We start from the raw sequence: 23233 nt of genomic DNA, 5'->3' as shown, positions 1-23233 counted from the left end.
ATTATTTCATCAGACACGCCAGCACTTATAAACCATCCTTTTGAAATTGTGCTAAAAACATCGATGCTCAAGGTAAAAATTTGAATCAAACATTTTTAGAATATCGAGTGTCCTTATTGAATAACTACTGCATTTAAAAAAGAAAATTAAAAATTAAATTTATCATACGACCTAAATTATTTCATCAGACACGCCAGCACTTATAAACGATCCTTTTGAAATTCTACAAAAAATATCGATGCTCAAGGTAAAAATTTGAATCAAGCATTTTTAAGATTTCCTGTGTCCTTATTGAATAACTACTGCATTAAAAGAAAAACCAAAAAATTAAAAGGCCTGACATACCCTACCTAATTTAAAATGTAACGGGTATTTTGTCAAGTGGCAATCCTTGAAGATGGTCATGAATAGAGTGAACAAACAATTATGAAGATTTTTTTATTCAGAAAGAATGACACATTTATCAATAAAACATAAAAATGACTAATTGAATCTATTTCCACAAGACTGTCTATTATTCACAAGACAACTAATACTACACAAAATAACAGAAAACCTATAGATAAACTATTTTTTTTGCTTCAAGCTAAAAAAAAAACCTCAAAGTAAGAAGAATATAAGAACTAATATCATAGATATAGAGAATAATTTTTGAGCAGAAGCCGATGCCTAAGATGGTGGGGGGGGGGGTTTCTCATGGAGATTAAATCTTACAACATTTCGTGAAGAATAAAAAAAAAAATAAGATCAAACATAGTGTCAGCAGAAATTATCTTGCGTAATAAGGAGCGTAATTCAGGTACATACCTTATTTTGCAAAAAAAATAGCTATTTGTTCTATGATAGCGTGTCTTTCATATAATTCACCGGCTTTTGTGTTTTAATGAATCCCCTAGAAATAAATTTCCGAGTGTTTGCCAGTTTCGAAATATGTTCTCAAAACTTGATTGCCTAAAATCAAATTGTTCACTTTCGATGATAATTTAGTTTTAGTCAATGTAACCCAGTCCATTATTTTCATTTTTAAAGTAAGATTTTAGTGTTAGGGTACTCATTGCTCTACTTTGGTCGGTCACAAGAAAAATATTATCCAAAATAAAGGCCAAAAAATTGTCTTTAAATCGAACAAGAAATACAGTTTAGAAAGAACATAAGCAAGGGCATATCCAGGATTTTGTTGGGGGGGGGGGGGGTTTACAATTTTTTTTTTAAACTGGTCAAACCTTTGTTCAAATGCATTTTTGTTACAATTTTACGTCAGAAAAAATTTAAACGGGGGTTCAGACCCGGTAGCCCCCTCCCTCTTCTGGATACGGCCTTGAACATAAGCAAATCAATCCTGAAGTATTTTCCACCACAAGATAGGTCAATTTATATCAGAACACGAATTTCCTTTTCTTATTTTCTCCACTGTTTGTTTTATACAACTGCCGCTGCTATTAACTCGTGACAGCTCCAGTTGCCATTGGCCAAAGCACATACAACTGCTTCAATTTTTTGTCTATGTAGCCTACTCAAATAACGCATTTATTGAAGAAGAAGGTCTTGCAACAGACAAGTTTTAATCTTAATCCTAGTGTTTCTGGATGCGACTTTACTTGCCTTGTGACTTGGTTAATTTGGTCTCTGATGAGCTCAATTGTGATATACCAGAAAATGATACCAATCTGATATGAGAAACCCAACAACTTTCCGGTAAAAACAAGAAACACCAAGCCAAGTTGTTTTTCCAGTTGTGAAGTAGCTGCTGGATCATTCACACACAAACTCAAATCTAAAGATATTGAGTTCTGGATTGAGTTTTCAAGACAATCTTAGTGAGTTGAGTGGATGACTACTATACTGGGCAGATTGATTTTTACCAAGTTAAATCTGCAGAAGATTAAGTTTTACTGATCTGAATTACTACATTTATTTTTTCATTTTTTTGTGTGTTAAATTTTGCAGCATTAAGCTTCACCCAGTCAAGATTTGGGTGGAATGGATTTTTCTCGAGGTTGATTGCTGGGGTGTATATTACGGGAACCGTTGCAATATCTTAGCTAACACTTGAATTAGCACTTATTTCACGCGTTGATAAGGGTTTTCAGGTTTCGCTAAGAAGAAAATCTTTTTCACCCTAATACGTAATGATAATAATAGAAATAAAAAAAAGAACGCGGGAAGGTTTCAGCCAGTGAAAAAACGAATGACGTGTTTGGCAACGCCGTCTTCAGTAAAATAAGGTACAAAAAAAGAGATTTCGAAAAATCGAGAAAACTGAGATTGAGCAAATTCAATCCATAACCCAAGGAAAAGTTGCAAATAAAATTAAACCATGAACCGTGCCTAAAATATACACCATTTCTTCAATAAGATTATAGCGGCCGGTCTAAAATTCGGACAGAACAATGATGAATAAAAAAAAAAATAATAATACTTCGTGCACTCACACTATATTTTTTTTTTTATAAAAAAGGTAGAGTAATATTATCAAAACGTTTCTTCTTTTGTAGCCTTTCCACTTTCATATTCAACATCTTTAGCGTAAAATTGGTGATGATACAAGTAAAAAATACAACAAATCGTATAGTTCTGTGGTTAAAAAATCTGGAATATTTAAAATTGGAGAAAATGGGATATTTTTTCAAGGGAGAGGAATTTCGGGTGAATTTAGAAAAAGTATATTCTTGTCTGATCGTTCATACATTTTATGGTGCGTTAATCAACGCTAGGTCCTTAATATATCAACGTTGGGTCCAACGTTGGCTCCTGTGGTGTTTTTTTTGGGGGGAAGGAGAGATGTGATTATTTTTTAATTCTGATAATGTTAAAAAAGTAAGATACTGTTTTGTGTTGCCTGATTCCGCTTTTAATAAATTATTATATTTTAAAAAGAACACAGCGTCACCGTCATGTTCATCCCTTATGCACAAAATAATATTTCATTATATATATAAATATAATATATACAATAATATATGCAAATATAATAAATATAAAATTTCAGAATAAATCAGTAGGTCATTCGAAGCTATTTTTTAGTACGTATTAAACATATTACCCCCCCCCAAAAAAAAAAATTCAGTTGAAGAGCATCACCAAATAAATATCCATAAAAATTGTTTCGCTTTTCTATAATTGCGTAACCGTTCATAGCTGAAAATCTAGAACAAGAATATCACTGCACGATTACAAAAGGCCAGGCTATTAGCAACATGCGTCTAATAATTGTTAAATATTAACAAATTATAACAGTTTCTAAGATTAAATTTCGAGTGGCTGCCTTCCTCTATTAAATTACTGGCTATCTCATGCTTAAGGTTAGATTTTCCTAAATGGTTTACCCAATCTGTTCTTTTTTTTAGTCATAATTTGTCTTCCATTCCCTTATTTTTCATTTTTCTCTTCTGATAACAATTGAGAATGTTTGTTTATCTAACAGTAAAAATCAATTCAATATGCGCAGAAGACAAACGCAAAAAATACACGATTTTTCAGACAGAGTGTAAAAAAAGGTAAAGAATATGGCAGTGGACTTTACAGTCCCTACTTGCAGTGCAGATCTCCGTTTCATGGCCCTTAAGCCAGGAAGTACAATGGAGATTGGACCAGCCATCCTGTGCTATAACATACCCTTCCTGTTTACCTTCCCAGATTTCTCCAGGTACTCATTTAGAGCTGGGTGGACTCTGGCTGAGCTGACAGTCACGCCATTCACCCCCGCCCCAAACCAAGTAACCAGCGACACCAGGACTCGAACCCCTGTCATCACGGACAAAGAATTTCAGATCTAGCTTGCTAACCACTCCGCTAGGACGGCTCAGAGGTGCTACAATACCGGGCCAACGCGTGGAGGGAGCGGAGCAAGTAAGGCTATTTTATTTACGTATTTTATGTGCTTAGTAAATAAATAAATGAATGAGTCATTGCTACTATTCCCGACAGTAGAATGTAATTTAGTACACTTTTCAAAGCAAAAAAGCTGCCTGAAAAATCAATACTCTAGAGGCCAGTGTTCAAAAAGCGAATAAAAACTGCGAAAAAAATTTCGACAACTTTCAAATAAAAAAGTGACTCGTCTGAGAAAAAAAAATCTAACTGAAAAAATAAAGAGATATTTACTCCTATAGGGAGGCAGTGGGTAGGATTTGTTAGAGTTGGGGGGGGGGCTAAACAAAAAGGTTTAATATCCTATTCTTTAAAGGATGCTTGTAAACAATCCCCCCCTCCTCGATTTAGAGGAACCGAGCTATTATACGTATAGACACAACCAATTTCAACTAATATTGCAAATCAGAATTAGAATGATACTAGCAAGATTAAAAATTACCCAGATTTGGAATAAAAAGAAAAAAATATAACACAGCTGCATAACAGCAATTCATTTCAAATCTATAAGCTGCAACTCTATTATAATAAAGAAGAAAATGAGAAAATAATACAGTGACGGAGAGGTGAGGAGAGAAGGCATTCGTACACAAACGTTGATTCTACCGACGTCAAATTCAGCTGATCATATACTATAACAGAATTCAGGCTGTTTTCATATTACAGAATCAACTTATTCACCCATGAACATTTCTGTATAGCCAAAAGTAGTATTTCAGGCGGGATTGGGCAACATATCCCCGGGTATTTTGACAGTTTTTCGGACACCTCTCTCCACCTAGATAACAAAAATATGGCTTCCTCGAGGGATCATCTCGAATAATTTTCTGAATTTTCCATTGTAGAAAAATTAAGTAAAATAAATAGTTTTTGATAAAAATTTTGACAAGATACAACTTAGACTTAGTTGGACATTGGTATTTTACCCCTATTTAAAACAATCAGCCAGTTTATTCACTAACATCTACACAAACCCCTATAAAGCATGAAACGATGCATTTCATGTTAGCATTAGACTATGATTTCCGTTGGCAAAATGAACATATACACGCATACACGCAAAATGAACATATATTTTAAGCAAAGGTGAAATAAACATTTTCTACCATATTTTGTCAGCCGGAAACAAGAGAATCTTCCGAATTAATTAGAGTAAAAACACAATTTGACAGAGGTTGGCACGGGGCTTCTGCCCCTGCTTTGGCTAATATTGAAAAAACCGTTACATCGACCAAATGCTAATCCTCCTGTATACATTAAGCTATTAGATCAATTTATTATTTTTGAAAATATTTTCTTTGAATCAAATATGAATGAAAAATCATGGTTAAATTCTTCTTTTTTACAGCATATATGAATTCCCGGGCACCCGTTTTCAGTAATCTCTAAACTAGCATTTCCCAAAGAAATTAGAGATCCTGCTCCAAACAATTAACAACATTTTTATCCGACACTTACGGCTAAAGAAGCACACTTTTAATCGAACTTTCTTAACCCCCCTATAAAACGGTTCTTTTACACGTAGGAAACCCCCCCCCCCCTCTTATCCACAAATTCTTTTCAACTTTTAAGTAACAATTTCCTTTCTTCTTTTCCAAGGAAACGCCACAAAGAACTGTATTCTATGGCGATCCCGCGCGAAAACTCAAATTAAGTAATTGCTGCACAGAAAAAGTAGATCTCTTGGAAGTTTACTAAAATATTTTTTGCCACCTTTTCTCATTCCTAAAGCAATGAAAAGGACTAAATAAGCTTATTTGGATTGAACATGAGATATACATTCCCAAAGCCCTGCTACAGTATTGTCATCTCAAAATTTTATCATGTGCTCACCAGGCTCTACCACCCCCCTCTCCTCGTCCGTGGCACACATAAACCCCACGATCACCGATAATATCCAAAGATTTTCATATTTTTACTTATTCATTTGCCGGTTTAAGAAGTTCAACCCCTCCCCCAAAATTAAGTCCAAACACATTCTTACGAACGTGGTTTGGATTAGTGCTAAGAAAGGCTCACAATTTGCTTTGAACATGTCAGATTACTTATCTTCATTATAAAATTTTATTAATTAGCTTTGTAACTGGGTAGCATTGAGCTACCGAATTGGGTGAAACAGGGCAGTAATAAGGAGCTTCTTAATTGGGTAGCAGTGCAACGGACATGCTGCACGACAGACAATTTTATTGGTGACATTGTATTTGATTTCAGACTTTTTGAAAGTAGTAGTGCATTGTCGCTGTCATACTGTGAAAGCCGTATAGCCAGCCATTGACCAAAGAACAAAAAACTCTTCAAAACTTATAAACTAAATAGAGATATTAACATTCAAGGTACCATTAAAAATAACTAAAAAAGAAAGAAAAAATATAATACTTCTAAAAAAAAAAGACCAAAAGGGTCACAGGAAACTGCACACAAAAACTATACACAAATGTGCATAGTGTACTGTACGGTGCAATTTGTGTATTTGCATGTGTACACAAATACACAAAACCTGTTTGTGTTCTACCTTACACATGTCGATAAATACAAAAAGGAGAAAAAACGAAGCCATCTTATAGTGGGCAACGAACTAGACCAAACGCGAGCTAGGTAGCTGAAAGTCATTTCACTCTCACAAAAAAAAATTTTTAAATGAAATATATAGCATGGCCCTAACTGTTTCTTTACACACACAGAACCGAGCAAAATTAAAGTCGATGATGAACTAAACTAAAGATAAATCAGTGTGATGTTTTTTTCTTTGTTTTTAGGGTCACGAAGAGTCCCAAGACACCCAAAGCAGCAGAGATGAAATTTCTCTGGAATACGACAAAGAGACAAAATCATAAAAAATATCAGAAGGTTCTCCTTCCGTCTAGAGCAAATTCAGACAAATAGCATATAGGCCATATGTCCTAAAGGCCAAACTGAATAAATTCAAAATAGCCTATAATTGTTCATGACCATCCAAAACAACTTCAGTATCTGACAAAGGTTCTGGTTTGACAAAAACAGGTTCATCTCTATTCGGTAATTGGTTTGCCTCTTCTTCAATTGGCTCCTCCTCACTTGGAACTACCATGTCATTCTCGTCTGCTGCAGGAGTGTCAACATCATCCAAAGTGAGGCTGTTCATCTCCGTACTCTCCAAAAGCCCAAAACTGTCCTCAAAGTTGAGCGCACCATTATCTATCGGTTCCGATTTTATAGGTGACTCATTCACAGATACACTGCAAAAAGAGCTGCTCCTTGAGGAGCATTTTAATGTGTGCTTAGCAACCGTTTTCGTTATACATACCATGCCACAGATTTTACATCTGCAGGAACCGGAATCAACTATTTCAAAACGAGAGGCAAAACATATTTTTCGATGTATTTGCACAGCAGTCTTATCAGGGAAGAATTTACGACAGACACCACATATGGTTCTTTTCGTTTTTCCAAAACTTTTATTAAACTTTCGAGGGGGTGGTTTTCGCAACTTAAACCGTGGGGTAGACTGGGGAGCTTCAAAAATACCGTCACGTTTCAATGCCTCCTTATGGACGAGACATGACAAAGTATGGTTTCCGATTTCAGCTGATGCTACAATTTGTTCGCAAGAAAGACATTTATACGATTCAGATCCAGTATCTTCGAAGTATTTGTTAAGGCACGCGATGTAATGCTCAGAACGAGCCTCATCTGTTGAAAATCCCTTTCGACAAACTCCACATTTTTTTTCCTCAAAGAAATTCTTAGTTTCATTCTCGGGAAGACTATCATCAACAGACTCAATCGAAGGAGACTCACTCATCTGATCACTATATCCTTCATACAGAAAAGCTTTTGACTGCTTGCAAACGACGACATGGCCATAAAGATTCCTTGAATACATGATTACGCTGCCACACCTATTACATTGGAAGTGGCCAGCATCCGTCTTTAAGAAGAATTTCGGGAAGCATGTTTCTCTATGCTCTGCCAGTTCACTCTTTGTAAATGGATATTTGCATATTCCACATTTAACTCTGGAATCAGAGCTGAGGATCTTCAATCTTCTAGAGACGGACATAGGACTTGGGCTTGGAACGTGAATATCTACAGAAGAGTCACCATGCACAACTCCTGTTTTTTGAACAAAGCTATTTGAATCCAGACCAGGATGATGTTGCTCAAAGTGCCTCGACAAAAACGGAGTTGCTTTATTACACAAAGTACATAACGGCCAAAGTATACAACGAGTAACATGGTTTAAAATATTAACTGTCTTAATTGCCACCTGGTTATTACAAAGAGTGCATCTAGACAGATCTTCATCAATCACTTCAAAAAAGAGTATAGCAGAGCAACCGTTATCCACTTCTGGATTCAAGTGCTCAACAAACTGCTTACGATCCTGATACTCTATTTTGCATCCAGCACATACAATAGAAATCTTCTTACGTTCTCCATCACTTCTTTTCTTCTTAGCAAGAGGGGCCGTTCGTCCTGACCTCAAAGAGCAAATCCTATAATGAGGCGTCAAACCTTTCTTTGAAACAGCCGTATGACATGCAAGGCATTCATATTTACCCTCTGAGTCTTCCTTGAAAAACTTGAGAGGTGAACAACGAGACCTATGCCTTTTCAATTCACCCTGATTCAAAAACTTTTCATTACAAAACGCACAACGTAGCCTAAAGTGATTATTAAAACAAGCTCTCTTATGGGCGAAATACTCAATGCTTCCTTTAAAGTAACGCTTACAGAGGCTACAAATTCGTCCACTTTTAGGCATAGCTTGCCTAGCATCATCCGCACGGATACGGTGATTCCCAGCCATGTGTCTCAGAAGAACCTGACGTGTATAAAATTTCCTATTGCACACGTAGCACGTATGAGTAAGCATATAAGCAGGAATATGAAAAGCACGATAATGTTCATTTAGTGAATTGGCGTTAATAAATTTCTTCTGACACCCTGGACACGTGTCATCGTTGAAGAAATGATGTTTCTTTATCTGATGAGTCAAATGGTCCATGAAGGTTTCCAATTTTTCAGAACACTCCCGGCATTGGATTGGGTAAGTAAAACAGTTGGATTCTTGATGCAACTTCAGATTAAAAGGAACCTCCAAAGACTTATCACACACTTGGCATGGTACGGCTTGATTTTCAGTAATTTTAGTGCCAGATACCACATCAAGCATATTCAATTCCTAAAAAATAGAAGTATTTTAATGTAAAAAATAACAACACTAGTAGAAGTCATTAACAGTAACTGAAGCTAAAGTCATACAGCGATATGTACTTGGTGAGCTTAAAAGAGGTGTAGCGTTCTCAAAACCAAACTATGTTGATTTGGTTCGTATTTATTTTATTTACACTGGATATATTAAATACTGGATAAATTTTATTATATATACAATAACATATTTCATCCTTATTGGATGTAAATTTTATATGGACTTAAGAAAAATTATTTGACTATTAAAGATATAACAATTTTATTTGGATAATTATTCTTAATTTCAAAAAGCAAATGCACTAACAGAGCTCGAAGCATTGCTGTGCAATAGTTAAGAGGGGTGGAAGTCCTCCTAGAATTAAATGACTTTAACGATTTGAAGGCTAGCTGGCTGTTAAGCTCGTTTCCCTTACGCAAGTTTTGGAAGTTCCAACACGCGGAAAGAAAGTTCTGGACTCTATATTTACCAATATTGAGGACTTCCATAATTTCCCCAACACCCTCCTCGCCATTGGTATGAGTGACCACCTTACGGTAATGTGGAAGCTCAGCAGAAAACCCCCTGACAGGTACCAGGCAACAGTTAAGTACCGCCCACATTCTCAGGAACAACTATAGATATACCACGAGAGGTTCGCTAAAAAAAAAAAAAACTGGTCGACAGTCCTTACTCTGAAAAACGGAACCAAAATGACGCAAGAGGTCACTGCTCAGCTTTCCAATGAATATAAACTAACTTTTCCTGAAAGACAACACTTATTTGGCGAAAATATAAGCCATGGATCACAAAAGAGATTAAGGATCTCTTTAAATCTAGAAATGAGCCATATAAATCGGGGCATCACGATGGGGCTTAATAAATGTGCAATACCATATGTCTGAAAATAAAGAAACCTAAAAAAAAAAAAAAAAATGGTGCTGATGTCGTTAACAAGCTTTGGAATTACAACCCCTCTAGATTCCTTCAAAAGGTCCAGGAGATTACGGGACTCGATAATAGCTGACCGTCTATGACATTAATGGTAAACATCTAAACGCTGACCACATTAACACACATTTTTCAAATATATGTCGCACGCACTCACCTCTAGGTATTGGACCCACAGGAAGAGTAATTAACCTCTAGAAATTCCTAATGAGTTGATAGCTAATTGCTTTGGGGAGCTTGGTCCTATTTTGATCCTACTTCCAATCAATGTCTAATAGATGATATATTCCCTGACTGCTTCAAGACAGCTTATATAAACCCCATTCCTAAAGTAAAAACAAACCTCTCTCCCAATGATTTGCACCCGATTTCAAAAACCCAATGCCTCTACAAAGTGCTTGAGGGCTTTATTTTCGAGTACCTATATGAAGATATCGAAACTGATTTAGACCCTCTGCAATTTGGTTTCAGGTCTGAATATAATACATGCTTAATGCATAATACATTTTGTATGGCTTATTGACGAATCTGATGTTACAGCTCGAAAAAGAAGAGATATACACAGAAATCCTACTCAGCGACGTAGTGAAGGCGTTTTTTCAGCCTCCCACACCTTATAGCTACTAACCGAGCACATAAATGGGTGTTCGGCAGTTTCTTGTGAGAATGGTTGCAATTTTCCAAGCAATTTTGCTTGTTTATTTTCTTTAAGTAAGTAAAAACCCAGCTGGAACTTTGTTGGTATCTATATCACAGTTAATGTGTCGAAATAAAATCTATTGTTTATGGAGCAGTTGTGAAAATTGCAATAAATGTGACTTGGAGCAACTGGCTTGTGTTTTTTAAACATATCCCTTTTTTTAAATTGTTTTTTTGTTGATGTTGTCCTATTAGTTTTTAGTTTCCACATGGATTTTTATATTCATTGATTTTTAAAAGCATTTAAACTAGACAAAAAGGACAGATATACCTGCATGAGGAGGGAAAGGAGGTCCCTCCTGCACGAGGAGGGAAAAGTTTGCAGGAAAGATTAGCATTAGCTAATTTTTCAGTTCATGCTGAATTTCCATATAGAAAATGTGTATTTTTGTGTGATATTAGCTGCGTTCGTTTTCGTCGTTCTATGGAAATCCAATCCTCGGTTTTACAATTATGCCGTTCGTTTTCGCCGTTCTATGAAATGTTTCGCTTATAAGCCGTTCTTTGAAATGCTGTTCTTCGTTCTTAGTACCGTCGTTCTTAGAACGACGAACTGAGTCTCATACTCCGTTCAACAACTTTAGTTTTACTTTTGGGCGCCAAGTTTTAAAATAAAAAAAACATGACAGAAAACAAGTTTCATCTAAAAAATGGTAGTGATTTGTTTTTCGTATATGTGGCACAGTTTTGAGATCTTGAGAAAGTTCTGGAAGCATTTTTGGGATAAATTGCTTTCCAAACTTTCAAAAACTCCTTAGGGGTCACTTGGAAAAATCATGGGAGGAATTTCTAGATATCTTAGATTACAACTAATACTAAGAAACTCCAGCTAACCCCAGGTTTCAATACTTTTAGGAATATTTTCAATTGTTCAAACGTCTTAAGCTAAAAATTTAGAAAGGACATTTGGCTGATTAAGTGTTAGGCTAAGTGCCACAACTATGAGTATTGTCCATATTATGGAGTAAAAAATATTTTCTTAACATGTGTCCCTATGTGGAGTCCACTATCTAGGATTGCACCCCCATTTCAACTAATCTAATGTCTATGCCCATTCATAAGCATTCAAAAGCAAGAGTGCCCATTTGCACTCTATACAACGGTGCAACAGTCACTTTCCTCTAGTAACTCTATTGCTTGTTTTGCTACATTCACAAGTATATTTTCCATTTTTGTTGTGCTGGTTGATTGAAATTTTATCTGTGACTTTGAAATCTATCTGGCTGAGGAAAGCCCTTATAAGCCGTTTTTTCAGTTAAAACGAAGTTCTTAGAACGGCGAAATAAAACGCAATTTAAGAGTAAAACCGAGAAAATCTTTTTAGTACTAAGAACGACGAACGGTGAAAACGAACGCAGCTATTGTGTATAATGTATAGCTTTTAAAGTCATTAATTACTTATTGTAGTAATTAAGTAATAAGCAATAAATGATTATTTGCAATCAAAACCAACGTATTTCACTGACGCAGAATGAAGAATCAGAATTCCAAGGAGTACAGAGCGGAGCTCCTCAAGAGATAAAATTAGAACCTCTGATCTTTTTGATTGTTTTCAACCTGTACTAGCGCATATAAAAAGTCGCTGCAAGTTTACTGCTGACCTGTCAAGTAGATCATTCCGCACCTCAGCGAGCCTAGCAGAGGAAATCGCCACTTCACCAACATTTTCCCAGCTGAAGCATGCTTGAAGATCTAATGTTTTCGGTTAGTAGAGCACAGCCAGAATTTATGGATTAGCTTCCTCAAAACCACAATTCCGTTCTGAGAAGGCCTCGAACTTACAACTAAAGATGGAAAAAATCTTAGGAGTAATTTTCGAAAGCAACCTAAAATGGGATTCCCATAAACAGTTTATTCTCCAAAAAGCTTCCCCTTGTATAAATCTGTATGTATGTCTGATCATAAACCAAATATGCTTCTCCTGCTTGGCACCCAGCTCTACCTTCTATCCACGCCGAAAAGCTTGAAAATATTCAGAAGCGATTGGGCCAATTAACGCTTGACGCAAATTACACATCCTTTGGGGCCAGCCTGCAGACACTGAGGCTTCAGAAGTGTCTGAAAGGCGCCACCACCTTACAACGCGTTTAGGAAAAAATACCTAAACTTTGATGTCCGTCGCAAAACATTACCGGATTTTCAAGAATCAGTCGACCAAAAACACGCAAAGGAGTCATCATTTCGTCTTAGCAATCCCTTTGTACTCCACTCCGAAAGAAATCGAAACGGCATCATCCGTCTTTTGTTCTGTACTTTGCGAAGCACTGTAATGAAGAAATTCACAAAAATGCTGTATATTGAGCTTCTACACAGGAGTCACACAAATATCAGTCATAGTATCAATCCAGCCAAAACCGAATTTTTCATTTTAAACCGTCTCCGTCACCTTAAGCTTCAACCCTTCCACGTTCTTTATTAGCAAAAATTAAGGGAAAAAGATTTTTTCTGGATCGAAACTCTAGTATCTCGCTATTACCTACAGAGGTGATTTGAAAAAAGGGCTTCTCTAGGTTGATCAATTTTCAGTCCTCGTTTGAGTTACGCAAGATTGATAGCCATTAAGTTGGATTTTAGCAAACATATCTAAACTCGTTTGTTCTCAGCAGTTGCACCCCCTTCCACCCCCCGAAAAAACCCTGGCTACGGTCTTGCTACTGGAACTTCCATTGTATCTACGAAGCAGATTAGTTTAGATCAACGTGAAATACCACGCCGATGACCCTGTTTTTGTTGGTACCTGAACTAGAAAACACTGAATTAGAAAGCACCAAATCGTGTCCTTCGGGATGCCGTTGAAATTCCTCTTCAAGATTCGAATGATAATAATTGAAAATTGTTGTTGCATGTTTTTCTGCAGGATCTTTAAAAAATTTTTGAGTTTAATTTTTATTTCAGTGCTCCATTTTTTTCTTGTTTCGTAAGCACGTTTTCATTTGATAATTATTATTCTCCTTTTTTTTTCTTTGTGAGAAACAAAAACCGGGTTTTGAATGTGTCAGGAGGCAAGGTTTTGTTTCGAGATACTTTCAACGAACGTTAAAAAACAATAAATTAAGTTAGCAGAGCACAATGGCTTTGTTTTGGCGTCAACCAGTCAACGAACTAGAGTTGACATGTTTTCCCCTGATCTTTGCTGTTTTCTCCTAATTTTTATAGGGCTCTCCTTTCTGAGAAAGGAGAGGCTCTCCTTTCTCAGAAGCAAATTGTTCGATCACGTGATTAACGACTAGAAGGTTATTTGCACTAATTACTTCTTTAAGAGGTATCCAGGAGGATGTTACAACAAGACACAACACAATTAGAAGAGATTTGTTTCTAAACAAATATGTAGATTCACCGTGAAAAATATTATACTATGACCATTCGCCGGTGCCAAAATAGAACTTTCCCACTTAAAGCTTTTTTTTAAGCAGAGAAACGGTTAGCTGTATTTTGATTTTTTTCCACACATTTTTAGTCCCCTTCAAAAAGCAGTGGGATAGTGACACCCTTGCCAACAATTAAAAATCATCAACAATCTATCCTAAGCCCCCCTCCATACCCTCCTGAAATCCATGATCTATCGTGGCTTTTAGACTGTCAATATATCAGAATACATTTTTTTGGAAGAAAATTTGTAAATTTTCGGCGGTAATGTAAAACAGCAGCAGTGGATATTCGCAAGATCATGAGCATATTAAGAAACTACCCCCACTCCCCTTCTTCTTATATTTTCCGGAATTTATAAACGGATATTCAACTTGACCTCAAACTATTGTTAAGCGATAGACGTAATCATTTCAAACTATAAATGTTATTTTCCTCACATTTTCCATAGTCTTTTTAGTACTTAAAAAAAGCTTCTTATTGTTTGAATTAAACGAATATAGTGTTTCAGGAGTCGTTCTTAAAAAAAAATGGGACGGAATTCAAACTTTAGCGTAAAGAGCGAGCTGTTGAGAAAGAGCAATCCCCTCACATACCTAATAATTTCAGTTGATTTTAAGTTTTAATGTCACTCCTTACTTTCAGTTGAAAAAAACTTGTTTTTTATTTAATTTCTGATCGTTTTCGTATAATGCCAAGTTATTGGACTCCACCTCCGATGAGAAGTACCTCCTTCCCGTGAATATATTTTCAATACCGTTCAATCTTGGTGGAAAAGTACCCCAGACAAATAATCTTCACAACTTCTTGCGCAAAATTTAGTCGACAAAGAGAAAGCAGGACATGAGACGAATTTCGTATAGGAATTCTGGCAAATTCTCCCACTGTAAAATTTCCCTGAAAAATTCACTCCCTGAAGACTTCCCTCTCCATGGAAAATTCTACCAGCAAAAAATTCTTCCCCCCCCCATCCGAAAAAAGTATGCATACTCCCTAATAACAAATACTTTACGTAAACAATGGGCAAATTTTGTAACTTAAAGACCATTACCAAGGGCTGTGGGAGGTCATGATATCTCCAAAGGCATAGTTATTCGGCCTTTCAACCATGCTGAACAAAAAGGCTATCTCAAAATTTTGATCGGATGATTTTGAGAAAAAAGAGCATGGGAGGGGGTCTAGTTGCACTCCGATTTTTTGTGTCTTTTAAAAAGGACACTAGAACTTTTAATTTCCGTTCGAATGAACCCTCTCCCGATATTCTAGAACCACTGGGTCGACACGATCGCCACTGGGGAAAAAAATAAATAAATAAACACGCGCCCTTGATTTTTCTTCTGGCAATAAGTACAAAACTCCACATTTTTGCAGATAGGAGCATGAAACGTCTACAGTAGGATTTTCTGATACGCTGAATCTGATGGTGTGATTTTCATTAAGATTTAATGACTTCTAGGGGGTGTGTCTCCCTTTTTTCGAAAATAAGGCAAATTTTCTCAGGCTCGTAATCTTTAATGGGCAAGAGTAAACTTAACGAAACTTATATATTTGAAATCAGCATAAAATCAGATTCTTTTTGTATATCTAATGGTATCAAAATTCCGTTTTTTAAGAGTTTCGGTTACTATTCTCTTTTGTCATAGCCTATACCAACAGTTATTTAATATGTTACATTTCTTTCCAAAGCAATGTTGAACCAAATATACAGATAAAAGATCGGACCTCATAAAAAGAAGAAATTTATGATAATTCATATTCAATTATTATAATTACAAAATTATGAGAATTATTATTTTATAATTTTACAATAACATACTATTATTATAACATTATAAAAATTATAAAAAATAATCCTTAATAATTAATATTAATTAATAATTTAAATAACAAAATCATGTCTCCATTACTGAGTGAATAAAATCTTCGGAAAATTTTATTTAGTCAAAAAGATGATTACTTTGTCTATAAGCTCTCGGTGATGGCTTGATGTAAATGTCGTCAAAAATAATGATGTCTATACACTGATCTCTATCTTGACATATCTGAGAACAGTGTTTTATCCATTTATCGATATGTCTAATATATACCTCATTTTAACTGGTTTTCACCAAAAGAAAGAATATGAATTGTGACTGATGTGAAAGAATATAACTTGGAAGAATAAAAAGTGAAAGTAGCATAAAGAGTAGCAATATGAAGTATAAAATAGTGGAGAAGAGCAAAAAATAGAGTGAAAGAATAAGGATATGAAGTGTAAAATAGTTGAGAAGAACAAAATATGCAGTGAAAAAATAGGGTGAAAGTATGTGTGTGTGAAGAGTGTGAAAGAATAAGAATATGAAGTATGAAATAGTTGGGAAGAACAGAAAATAGTATGAAAGAGTAAGAATACAATGAAATGGTAGAGAAGGAAAAAAATAGTGTAAAAGAGTACGGATATGATGAAATGGTAGGGAAGGACAAAAAACAGTGTGAAAGAGAAAGAATACGAAGCGTGAAATAGTGGAGAACAAAAAAAGAGTGAAAGTATGGTGTGAAAGAATAAGAAAATGAAGCGTAAAATAGTGGAGATGAACAAAAAATAATACCTCTTCGACAACACCTTCCTTGTATCGAATCCTCAGCTTCTTGACTTTTCTATCATCCCTTGATTTTTTGGAGTTCAGCTCTCCTTCGAGATCCAGCTCTATTTTTTTTTCTGCTGGTAACTGTGATCCACGAAGACAAACCCCAAGCCTTTTCAATGCATCACCCACCTTCAAGCTTTGATCTTTTGTGGTTTCCACTTCCCCTTCATAAATAAATTTCATGATCAGCTGTAGCTCTGTGAAGGAGGTATCAGCAAGGACAATTGTGGTATCAATTGGTGCCACATTTAAAAGCTCCTAAAATGGAAATTTGAAATGAACCTCTCGTAGGATTTAAATTCAATTCGCTTTTTTTTCACGAAGAAATGCAACAATAAAATACAAAGGGTTGTATAAGTTTACGCTTGTTAGAGGGATATAAGACCAAATTAGAAAAAACTTTTAATAATAAAAATAAAAAAAAATTGTTGGGGTAAACCCTGTAAAAAAAAAAAAAACTTCTTTGTTAACCTCAGAAGATATAAACACAATGACATACGAGTAACTACATTCCGTTATTATCTACTTATTTCTGTATGGATGTATTTGTACATTATTTTAAGTGGATGAAAAATATGTTTTGTCCCGGGATTTTAGGTTCCCGGGATAATAACATTCCGTTATTATCTACTTATTTCTGTATGGATGTATTTGTACATTATTTTAAGTGGATGAAAAATATGTTTTGTCCCGGGATTTTAGGTGGCCTTTGGGGTCAAAAAAAGAACAAAGAGGATTCGCTTTCAACCAGGGTTTGCATACTAAAAAAAGAAAAAGAAAATAGTGATGGCGAACTGGAGCCAACCGAGCTAAAAGTAAACGAGACTGAAAAAAGGAGTCCAACAAAGAAAATCAGCCCTATTTTTGAAAAAAAGAGCAAAACAACCACACAAGGGTGAGTGATGATACTGAAAAATATGGCATCAAATTTAGCATATCCGAGAACACTGATAACAGAGATTTCGAGCTCCTATCGACAAAAATGTGAAATTTACGTTTTTTTCCGAAACAAGAGATCGCGGATGTGTATGTTTTTTTTTCCAGGGGTGATTGTATCGAACCAGTGATCCCAGCCAATCGAACAGACTCATTCCAATGGAAATCGAGGAAAAATTCTGCAGATATTGTTTCTATTTTATATTATCGAAAACTTTACATATAGCTCTTTAGTTTCAGAGGCAGTAATGCTGGTGACATATTCGTTCCTAAAAATGCACGGAGCTTATGCAGACATTTACGTATTTAAAAGATTCATTTACCTAAGTTCACGTGATTCCAAATATATAAAATTTATCACGGCTAAAATCACCCGTAAAAAAACTACGAGCCTGAGAAAATATTCCTGATTTTCAAAAAAGGGTGGAAACACCCCCAACAGAGAGAGCGATCTTGATGAAAATTAATCCACAGAATTCAGCACATCATAGGGCTCTATTGTTAATTTTTCAAGCCCCATTAAGAAAATTTTACTTTTTTTTCAAAAAGGAAGAACACGTATACATGTTTATGTGTTTGTTTTTACACGGATTATTGTATTGAACCAATAGTCCAATAAAATCGGGATACAACTCCTACGAAATGAAATTAAAAGTTCTAGTGCCTTTTAACCAAATAGACTGTGCCATAGTAGAGGCTTTTCCTCCCAGTTTCTTACACAAAACTACAATTTTGATCCAAAGACGACAAAGCTGCTACTGATTGAAAATTCTGAGCTAGCCAATCGATTTCAAATTATTGAAAATCTATGCATTGAGCTTCCTAGTTGCAAAGATAGTAATGCCGCATAGTGGCGCATTAGTCCATAACGAGTCATGCAGTTCATTTAATGTTAATATAGACACTTCTTTTAAAGCTTCACTTAACCAAGTTGACTCACTTGACGTTCGATAAAACTATGCAGAGCGATGTATAATTTCGCATCAGCTATTATAGAGGAGGACCAATGGGTCATAGCGTAGGTTGGCGGGGGGGGGGGGGTGGCTAATTAATCAAAAAGCGCATTTTTATACTGAAATTTTCTAACTTCCCAAGAGCATTCAGGTGAACATAGATTTGGGTCGGGAGGGGGGGGGTATACATTAATCTATAATCTTCGTTTATTTTGATTGAGCCTGAATATAGATGATACGGGGTGATAGCTCCCTTATAATTGCAGAAAAAAGTATTCTTTCCAAGATAAAAGATGACACTCATATGCTTACCGGCACACGAAGTGGAGAGGTGGAGTTGCATCTTGATTGTTGTTAGGGATTTTCCCGGGATGGAGCAGGCAAGTTTTACCAGAAACTTTTTTTTCTTGACATTTAATTGGAAATACTGAGTTTTGTGTTCATTCTTTATATATTAAACAGTTATGCAGACTTATTTACTACTGTAAGTAAGGTGCGACTTATGCTTATAATAGCCAGAAATTTAAAAAGTTTTGAAATACATGCAAGCAAATTTATCACTTCAAATATCTTTAGTAGTGAAGTTTTTGGGAAGAAACTTTGAGGTACAGAGATAAACTTTGACTTCTGGAGGTATATTGAAAATCAAATTATGACCTATCTACTGAATTTCGAGTTATATAGGTAATTTTATATAATTATATAGTTAGAGTTATATAGTTATATGGAAAATTTAATTTTCAAAATACTGTATGGTAGTCCTTACACCCTTTCTAAAATCTCAAAAATGTTAAGATTTTACAGAGGTAACATAAAACCGCAAAAATATTTTGAGTTGTATATTTTTTTTTTACTTAGATAGGTTTTTCCAAGGAGATTAAAAATAATTTGAGATATTCAGGATTTCGAGTTATCGAGAGTCAATTACTACTAACTGTGAAGTAAAAAAGTGGGAGTACCTTCAAGTAAGGGCTAACTGCCCCAAGGACCATTCTGTGAGCAGGAACCTTCCTTCCACAAGCAGCTATCCATGTATCAGCATATTTATCATTGTAATGAAACTGCTTCAACAAATTGCCAATGGTAGTGCTATGGTGTGTACATGACAGATTGAACATTTTGTATGCTTTCATAGGAGCTGAAAAATAAAATTATTAGACCAGATAGACTTTTTTTTAAGTTGCCTCCTTCATAAGAACAATTGCTGAATTGGCATTTTTCATAAAAAAGGGAGATAAAAATAAATCGAATATAAAGGTGATATATCAAACTAAGTCATATAATAAAAAAAAACTAATAACGAATATAATTAATAAAAAATACACAGGTATAAAAGCTAACTAAAAAGGTAGAATCTAAAACCTATAAATATAAGGAGCTAATACAAATACAATGCCCATTAAGGCATTACAAGGGTGGTTTTAAGAGAAGGACAGACGATGCACATGCCCTGGGTGGGGAAATTTCAGGGGCATAAAATGTCAAATAAATAATCTAACAGTTACAATCATTTCATAGTTTCCGAAATTACTCTATTCTATTTATTAAAATAGGGTAGAGGGCACAGTTGGCAGTAAGTACAAGCAAATTTAATCCAAAACTTTTATTTTTCCCATATCCTCATTACTATTCCTTGAAAGTAAAAGCAAGCAGACCAAATTTAATTAATTTTAATGCTTTTTGGTGGTAGTTTGTGTTCAAATTATGTTAATAAATGAAAATTTTGTTAAAATGTGGCCTTAAACTTTTTTGAAGACAGATGGGGGGGGGGGCAATAATCAAGATTTTTCCCCGGGCGCAAGAGAGGCCAGAGCCACCATGAGGCATTACTTAACAAACCATTCCATGTTTGAAGTTAATTTGTATTAAATTTGAAGTAAATACAAATTAAATTGCAATTCCTACCTGGAACACACTATGTAAATGGATAAGCCAGCCAGAAAGCACAACGGGGGGATGGGTGCAAGCCATCCTGTGCTTTCACACACCCTCCCTGCTTACCTTCCTCAGATTTCTCCAGGCACAAATCTAGAGCTGGGTCGACTCTGACTGAGCTAACAGAGTCACGCCACTGACCCCCGTCCTAAACCAAACAATTGGATACACTAGGATTCAAATCCTCGCCCTTTGGACAAGGGATTCCAAATCCAGCGCACCAATCACTCGACTAGGACGACATTAGGTTTAGGTATGTATCTATATGAGGTAAGCTATTCAGCCTAATTTCAGAGATATCCCATGAACCTTCAGCGAAATACTAGCTTATTTTTGGATTATCCTCCCACAGTTTACAGTGGGAGGATAATCCTCCCACAGTGAGTACATACACTTTCCAAAATTCAATCAAATCCTGTATTATGTATCTAACTGTAATTGAAGTTGTATTATGTATTTTTTTATTGCTTTATGGTTGTCAAAAAGTGAAAAATGAGTGAAAAGTGCAGTTGGAAGCCGAAAGGAGCCTGTTTAAAATTTAAAATGTTTTTTTTTTTCAGAAGAAGAAGAATATTATAAATTTTTACTTTATTTTAATTTTTTTTTTTTTTTTAGTAACATTGAATTAGTTTGGGAGTTAAAATTAAAAAGCCATTGGAATTAGCTAGGATTAAACGGGGTACTTTTTATTATACAACTTTTTATTAAATGTCTCATTATGCACAACCTTTTCCCTTTTTTTTAGAATTTAAATAATGTTTTGATATTTTATTGTTTTCTTTTTTCTTACATGTTTTATTACATTATTTTCTTACATATTTTATACTCCTTGATTTTGTGGGAAACAAATAAATAAAATTAATACTCAACTATACAGGTAGCTCCAGGACCATCAAGCTAATCAAAAACCTTATTAATACAATATGTTATGCAACTTTAGCTCTCCCAAAAGATGATGAAATGCCTGATGAAATATTCTAAAGTCCACGTATTTAACTTAACATAGGATCAAAGAGGAAGGTTGTCCTTCAACAGAATTGATCCACCCCACCAAACAAAATTGAAGAATCAGAGTAAGAAACTATTTGATAGTGTAGGATAACCTATTGCCCACATTACTTTTTAGCCGGTTTCTTAGCTACTGACTTTCTAGATGCCACTTTTTTGGCGGGAGCTTTCTTGAGAGAAAGAAACGGACATTGTTGTCGTCTTTGTAAAATGTACTCCACACATATTGTGTAAGCTTATATGTAGCAAGAAAGATAGAATTTATTCTCAGTTTAAAAATTGTATGTTAATATAAATGACCTTACAAAATCAAAAACATAAAAAAAAAAAAAATGATTGTCACCCATACACTTAAATCAAAACAAGTTCGACAATTTAATCTAATATGTTATGCAACTTTAGCTCTCCCAAAAGACGATGAAATACCAGCTGTTAGCCCACAGACAGTAGAAGGCATTATACTGACTGATACAACATCTACTTAGAAGAGAACATATTCCCCAATCCAGACATAATTGGAACATCCCTCAACCAAGAAAGAAGCAACAGAAAATATGTCTGACAACAGACAACTGAACAATGGAAGAAAACACATGATTGGAAAGAAGCAGCTTGCACTGCCAGAAAAAGATAATACAGCAGCAGAAAATTACCAAAAACTACCTAAGTGAAAAGATATCTTATTCTGTATGCTCCAGGGATAGGAATAGAATAGTCATATGCATCCAAAATTGAGAAAAAAAACGGTTTAATTTAAATAAAGCAGTGGAAAAAAACAGAAGATAAAAAAAAACAGCAACACAACTTTAAAGAATACAAAAAAAATCAAAATATTTTGACTCCATGTCTGGGAGCCTTTTTCAACAGACAATAAAAATAATTGAAGGAAAAGAAACATTTTTTTTAAAATTAGCTCAGCTAAAAAAAAAAGGATAGCCAAACAAAAAAAAAATTAAAAAATGGTTTCTTTTTTTATTTTTCTTTCTGTTCAAAAATGCTCTCTGACATAGAGTTGAAATATTTGGATTTTTTTTATTATTTAAAGTTTTGTTGTTGTTTTATTAGCCCTTTAGAAATCATGAAAGCTAAAAGACTAGATATGTACTACCGGACCAAATAAAAAAGTTTCCAGTCTAATGTTCTCAATCACCACTCAAAACAACAGACTCTCACAAACAGTCTGGACTGCTGAAAGAACACAAAGGCCCATTCTGCAGTTATTTGTACACCAAAAAACATGTATAAAAAAAAACTCAGCATACTTGAGATGTAGTGACAGCCAAATGTCAAGAGAATGCCCTAATATAGATAATGAAGAAATGGAAACTAGCAGAGCAAACATTTTTGCATAAATTGTGAAGGAAACCATTTTTTTCAGTAGGATTCATTTTTGGAAACTAGTAGGAAACATTTATGCATAAACTGTGAAGGAATTCCAACATTTCTTAGTATCTTCATTCTAATTACTCTTATATAATACTTGAAAGACAGATTATTGTCAAGAAGAATACCCAGGAACCAGACATACCAATCACTAGGTCTACTGAGAGAACCTGTGGAAAAATGATCTTTTGGTAGATGAACGCAAGTCTAACAAATTCACAGCAAAATATGTGTTCTGTTAGAATTTTAATTAATTCGTTAATTAAGGTTTTGAATTGGATTGGGAATTGAATGAGGTTGGAACACCAGTTTCCAGCATATTAAAGACTTCCCTA

At 35.0% G+C, this 23233-nt stretch overlaps 1 protein-coding gene across 1 annotated transcript in view; it reads right to left on the bottom strand.

Moving 5' to 3' along the window:
- Positions 1-421: 421 nt before the first annotated feature.
- LOC148947558 (uncharacterized) overlaps positions 422-23233 on the bottom strand; it is a 43980-nt gene continuing 21168 nt past the window's right edge. The window contains exons 2-4 of the mRNA XM_089095303.1: positions 19532-19710; positions 16645-16941; positions 422-9034 (exon numbers count right to left, since the gene is read on the bottom strand). Of these exons, the coding sequence (XP_088951429.1) occupies positions 6803-9034; positions 16645-16941; positions 19532-19705 (2703 nt within the window). The 5' untranslated portion in view covers positions 19706-19710 and the 3' untranslated portion in view covers positions 422-6802. The remainder of the gene's footprint in view (positions 9035-16644; positions 16942-19531; positions 19711-23233) is intronic.

Source organism: Artemia sp. Qi Xiang Cuo, chromosome 10 (assembly GCF_049724085.1).
Source record: "Artemia sp. Qi Xiang Cuo chromosome 10, ASM4972408v1, whole genome shotgun sequence".
NCBI lineage: Eukaryota > Metazoa > Arthropoda > Branchiopoda > Anostraca > Artemiidae > Artemia > Artemia sp. Qi Xiang Cuo.
This window is presented reverse-complemented; position numbering and strand designations above follow the sequence as displayed.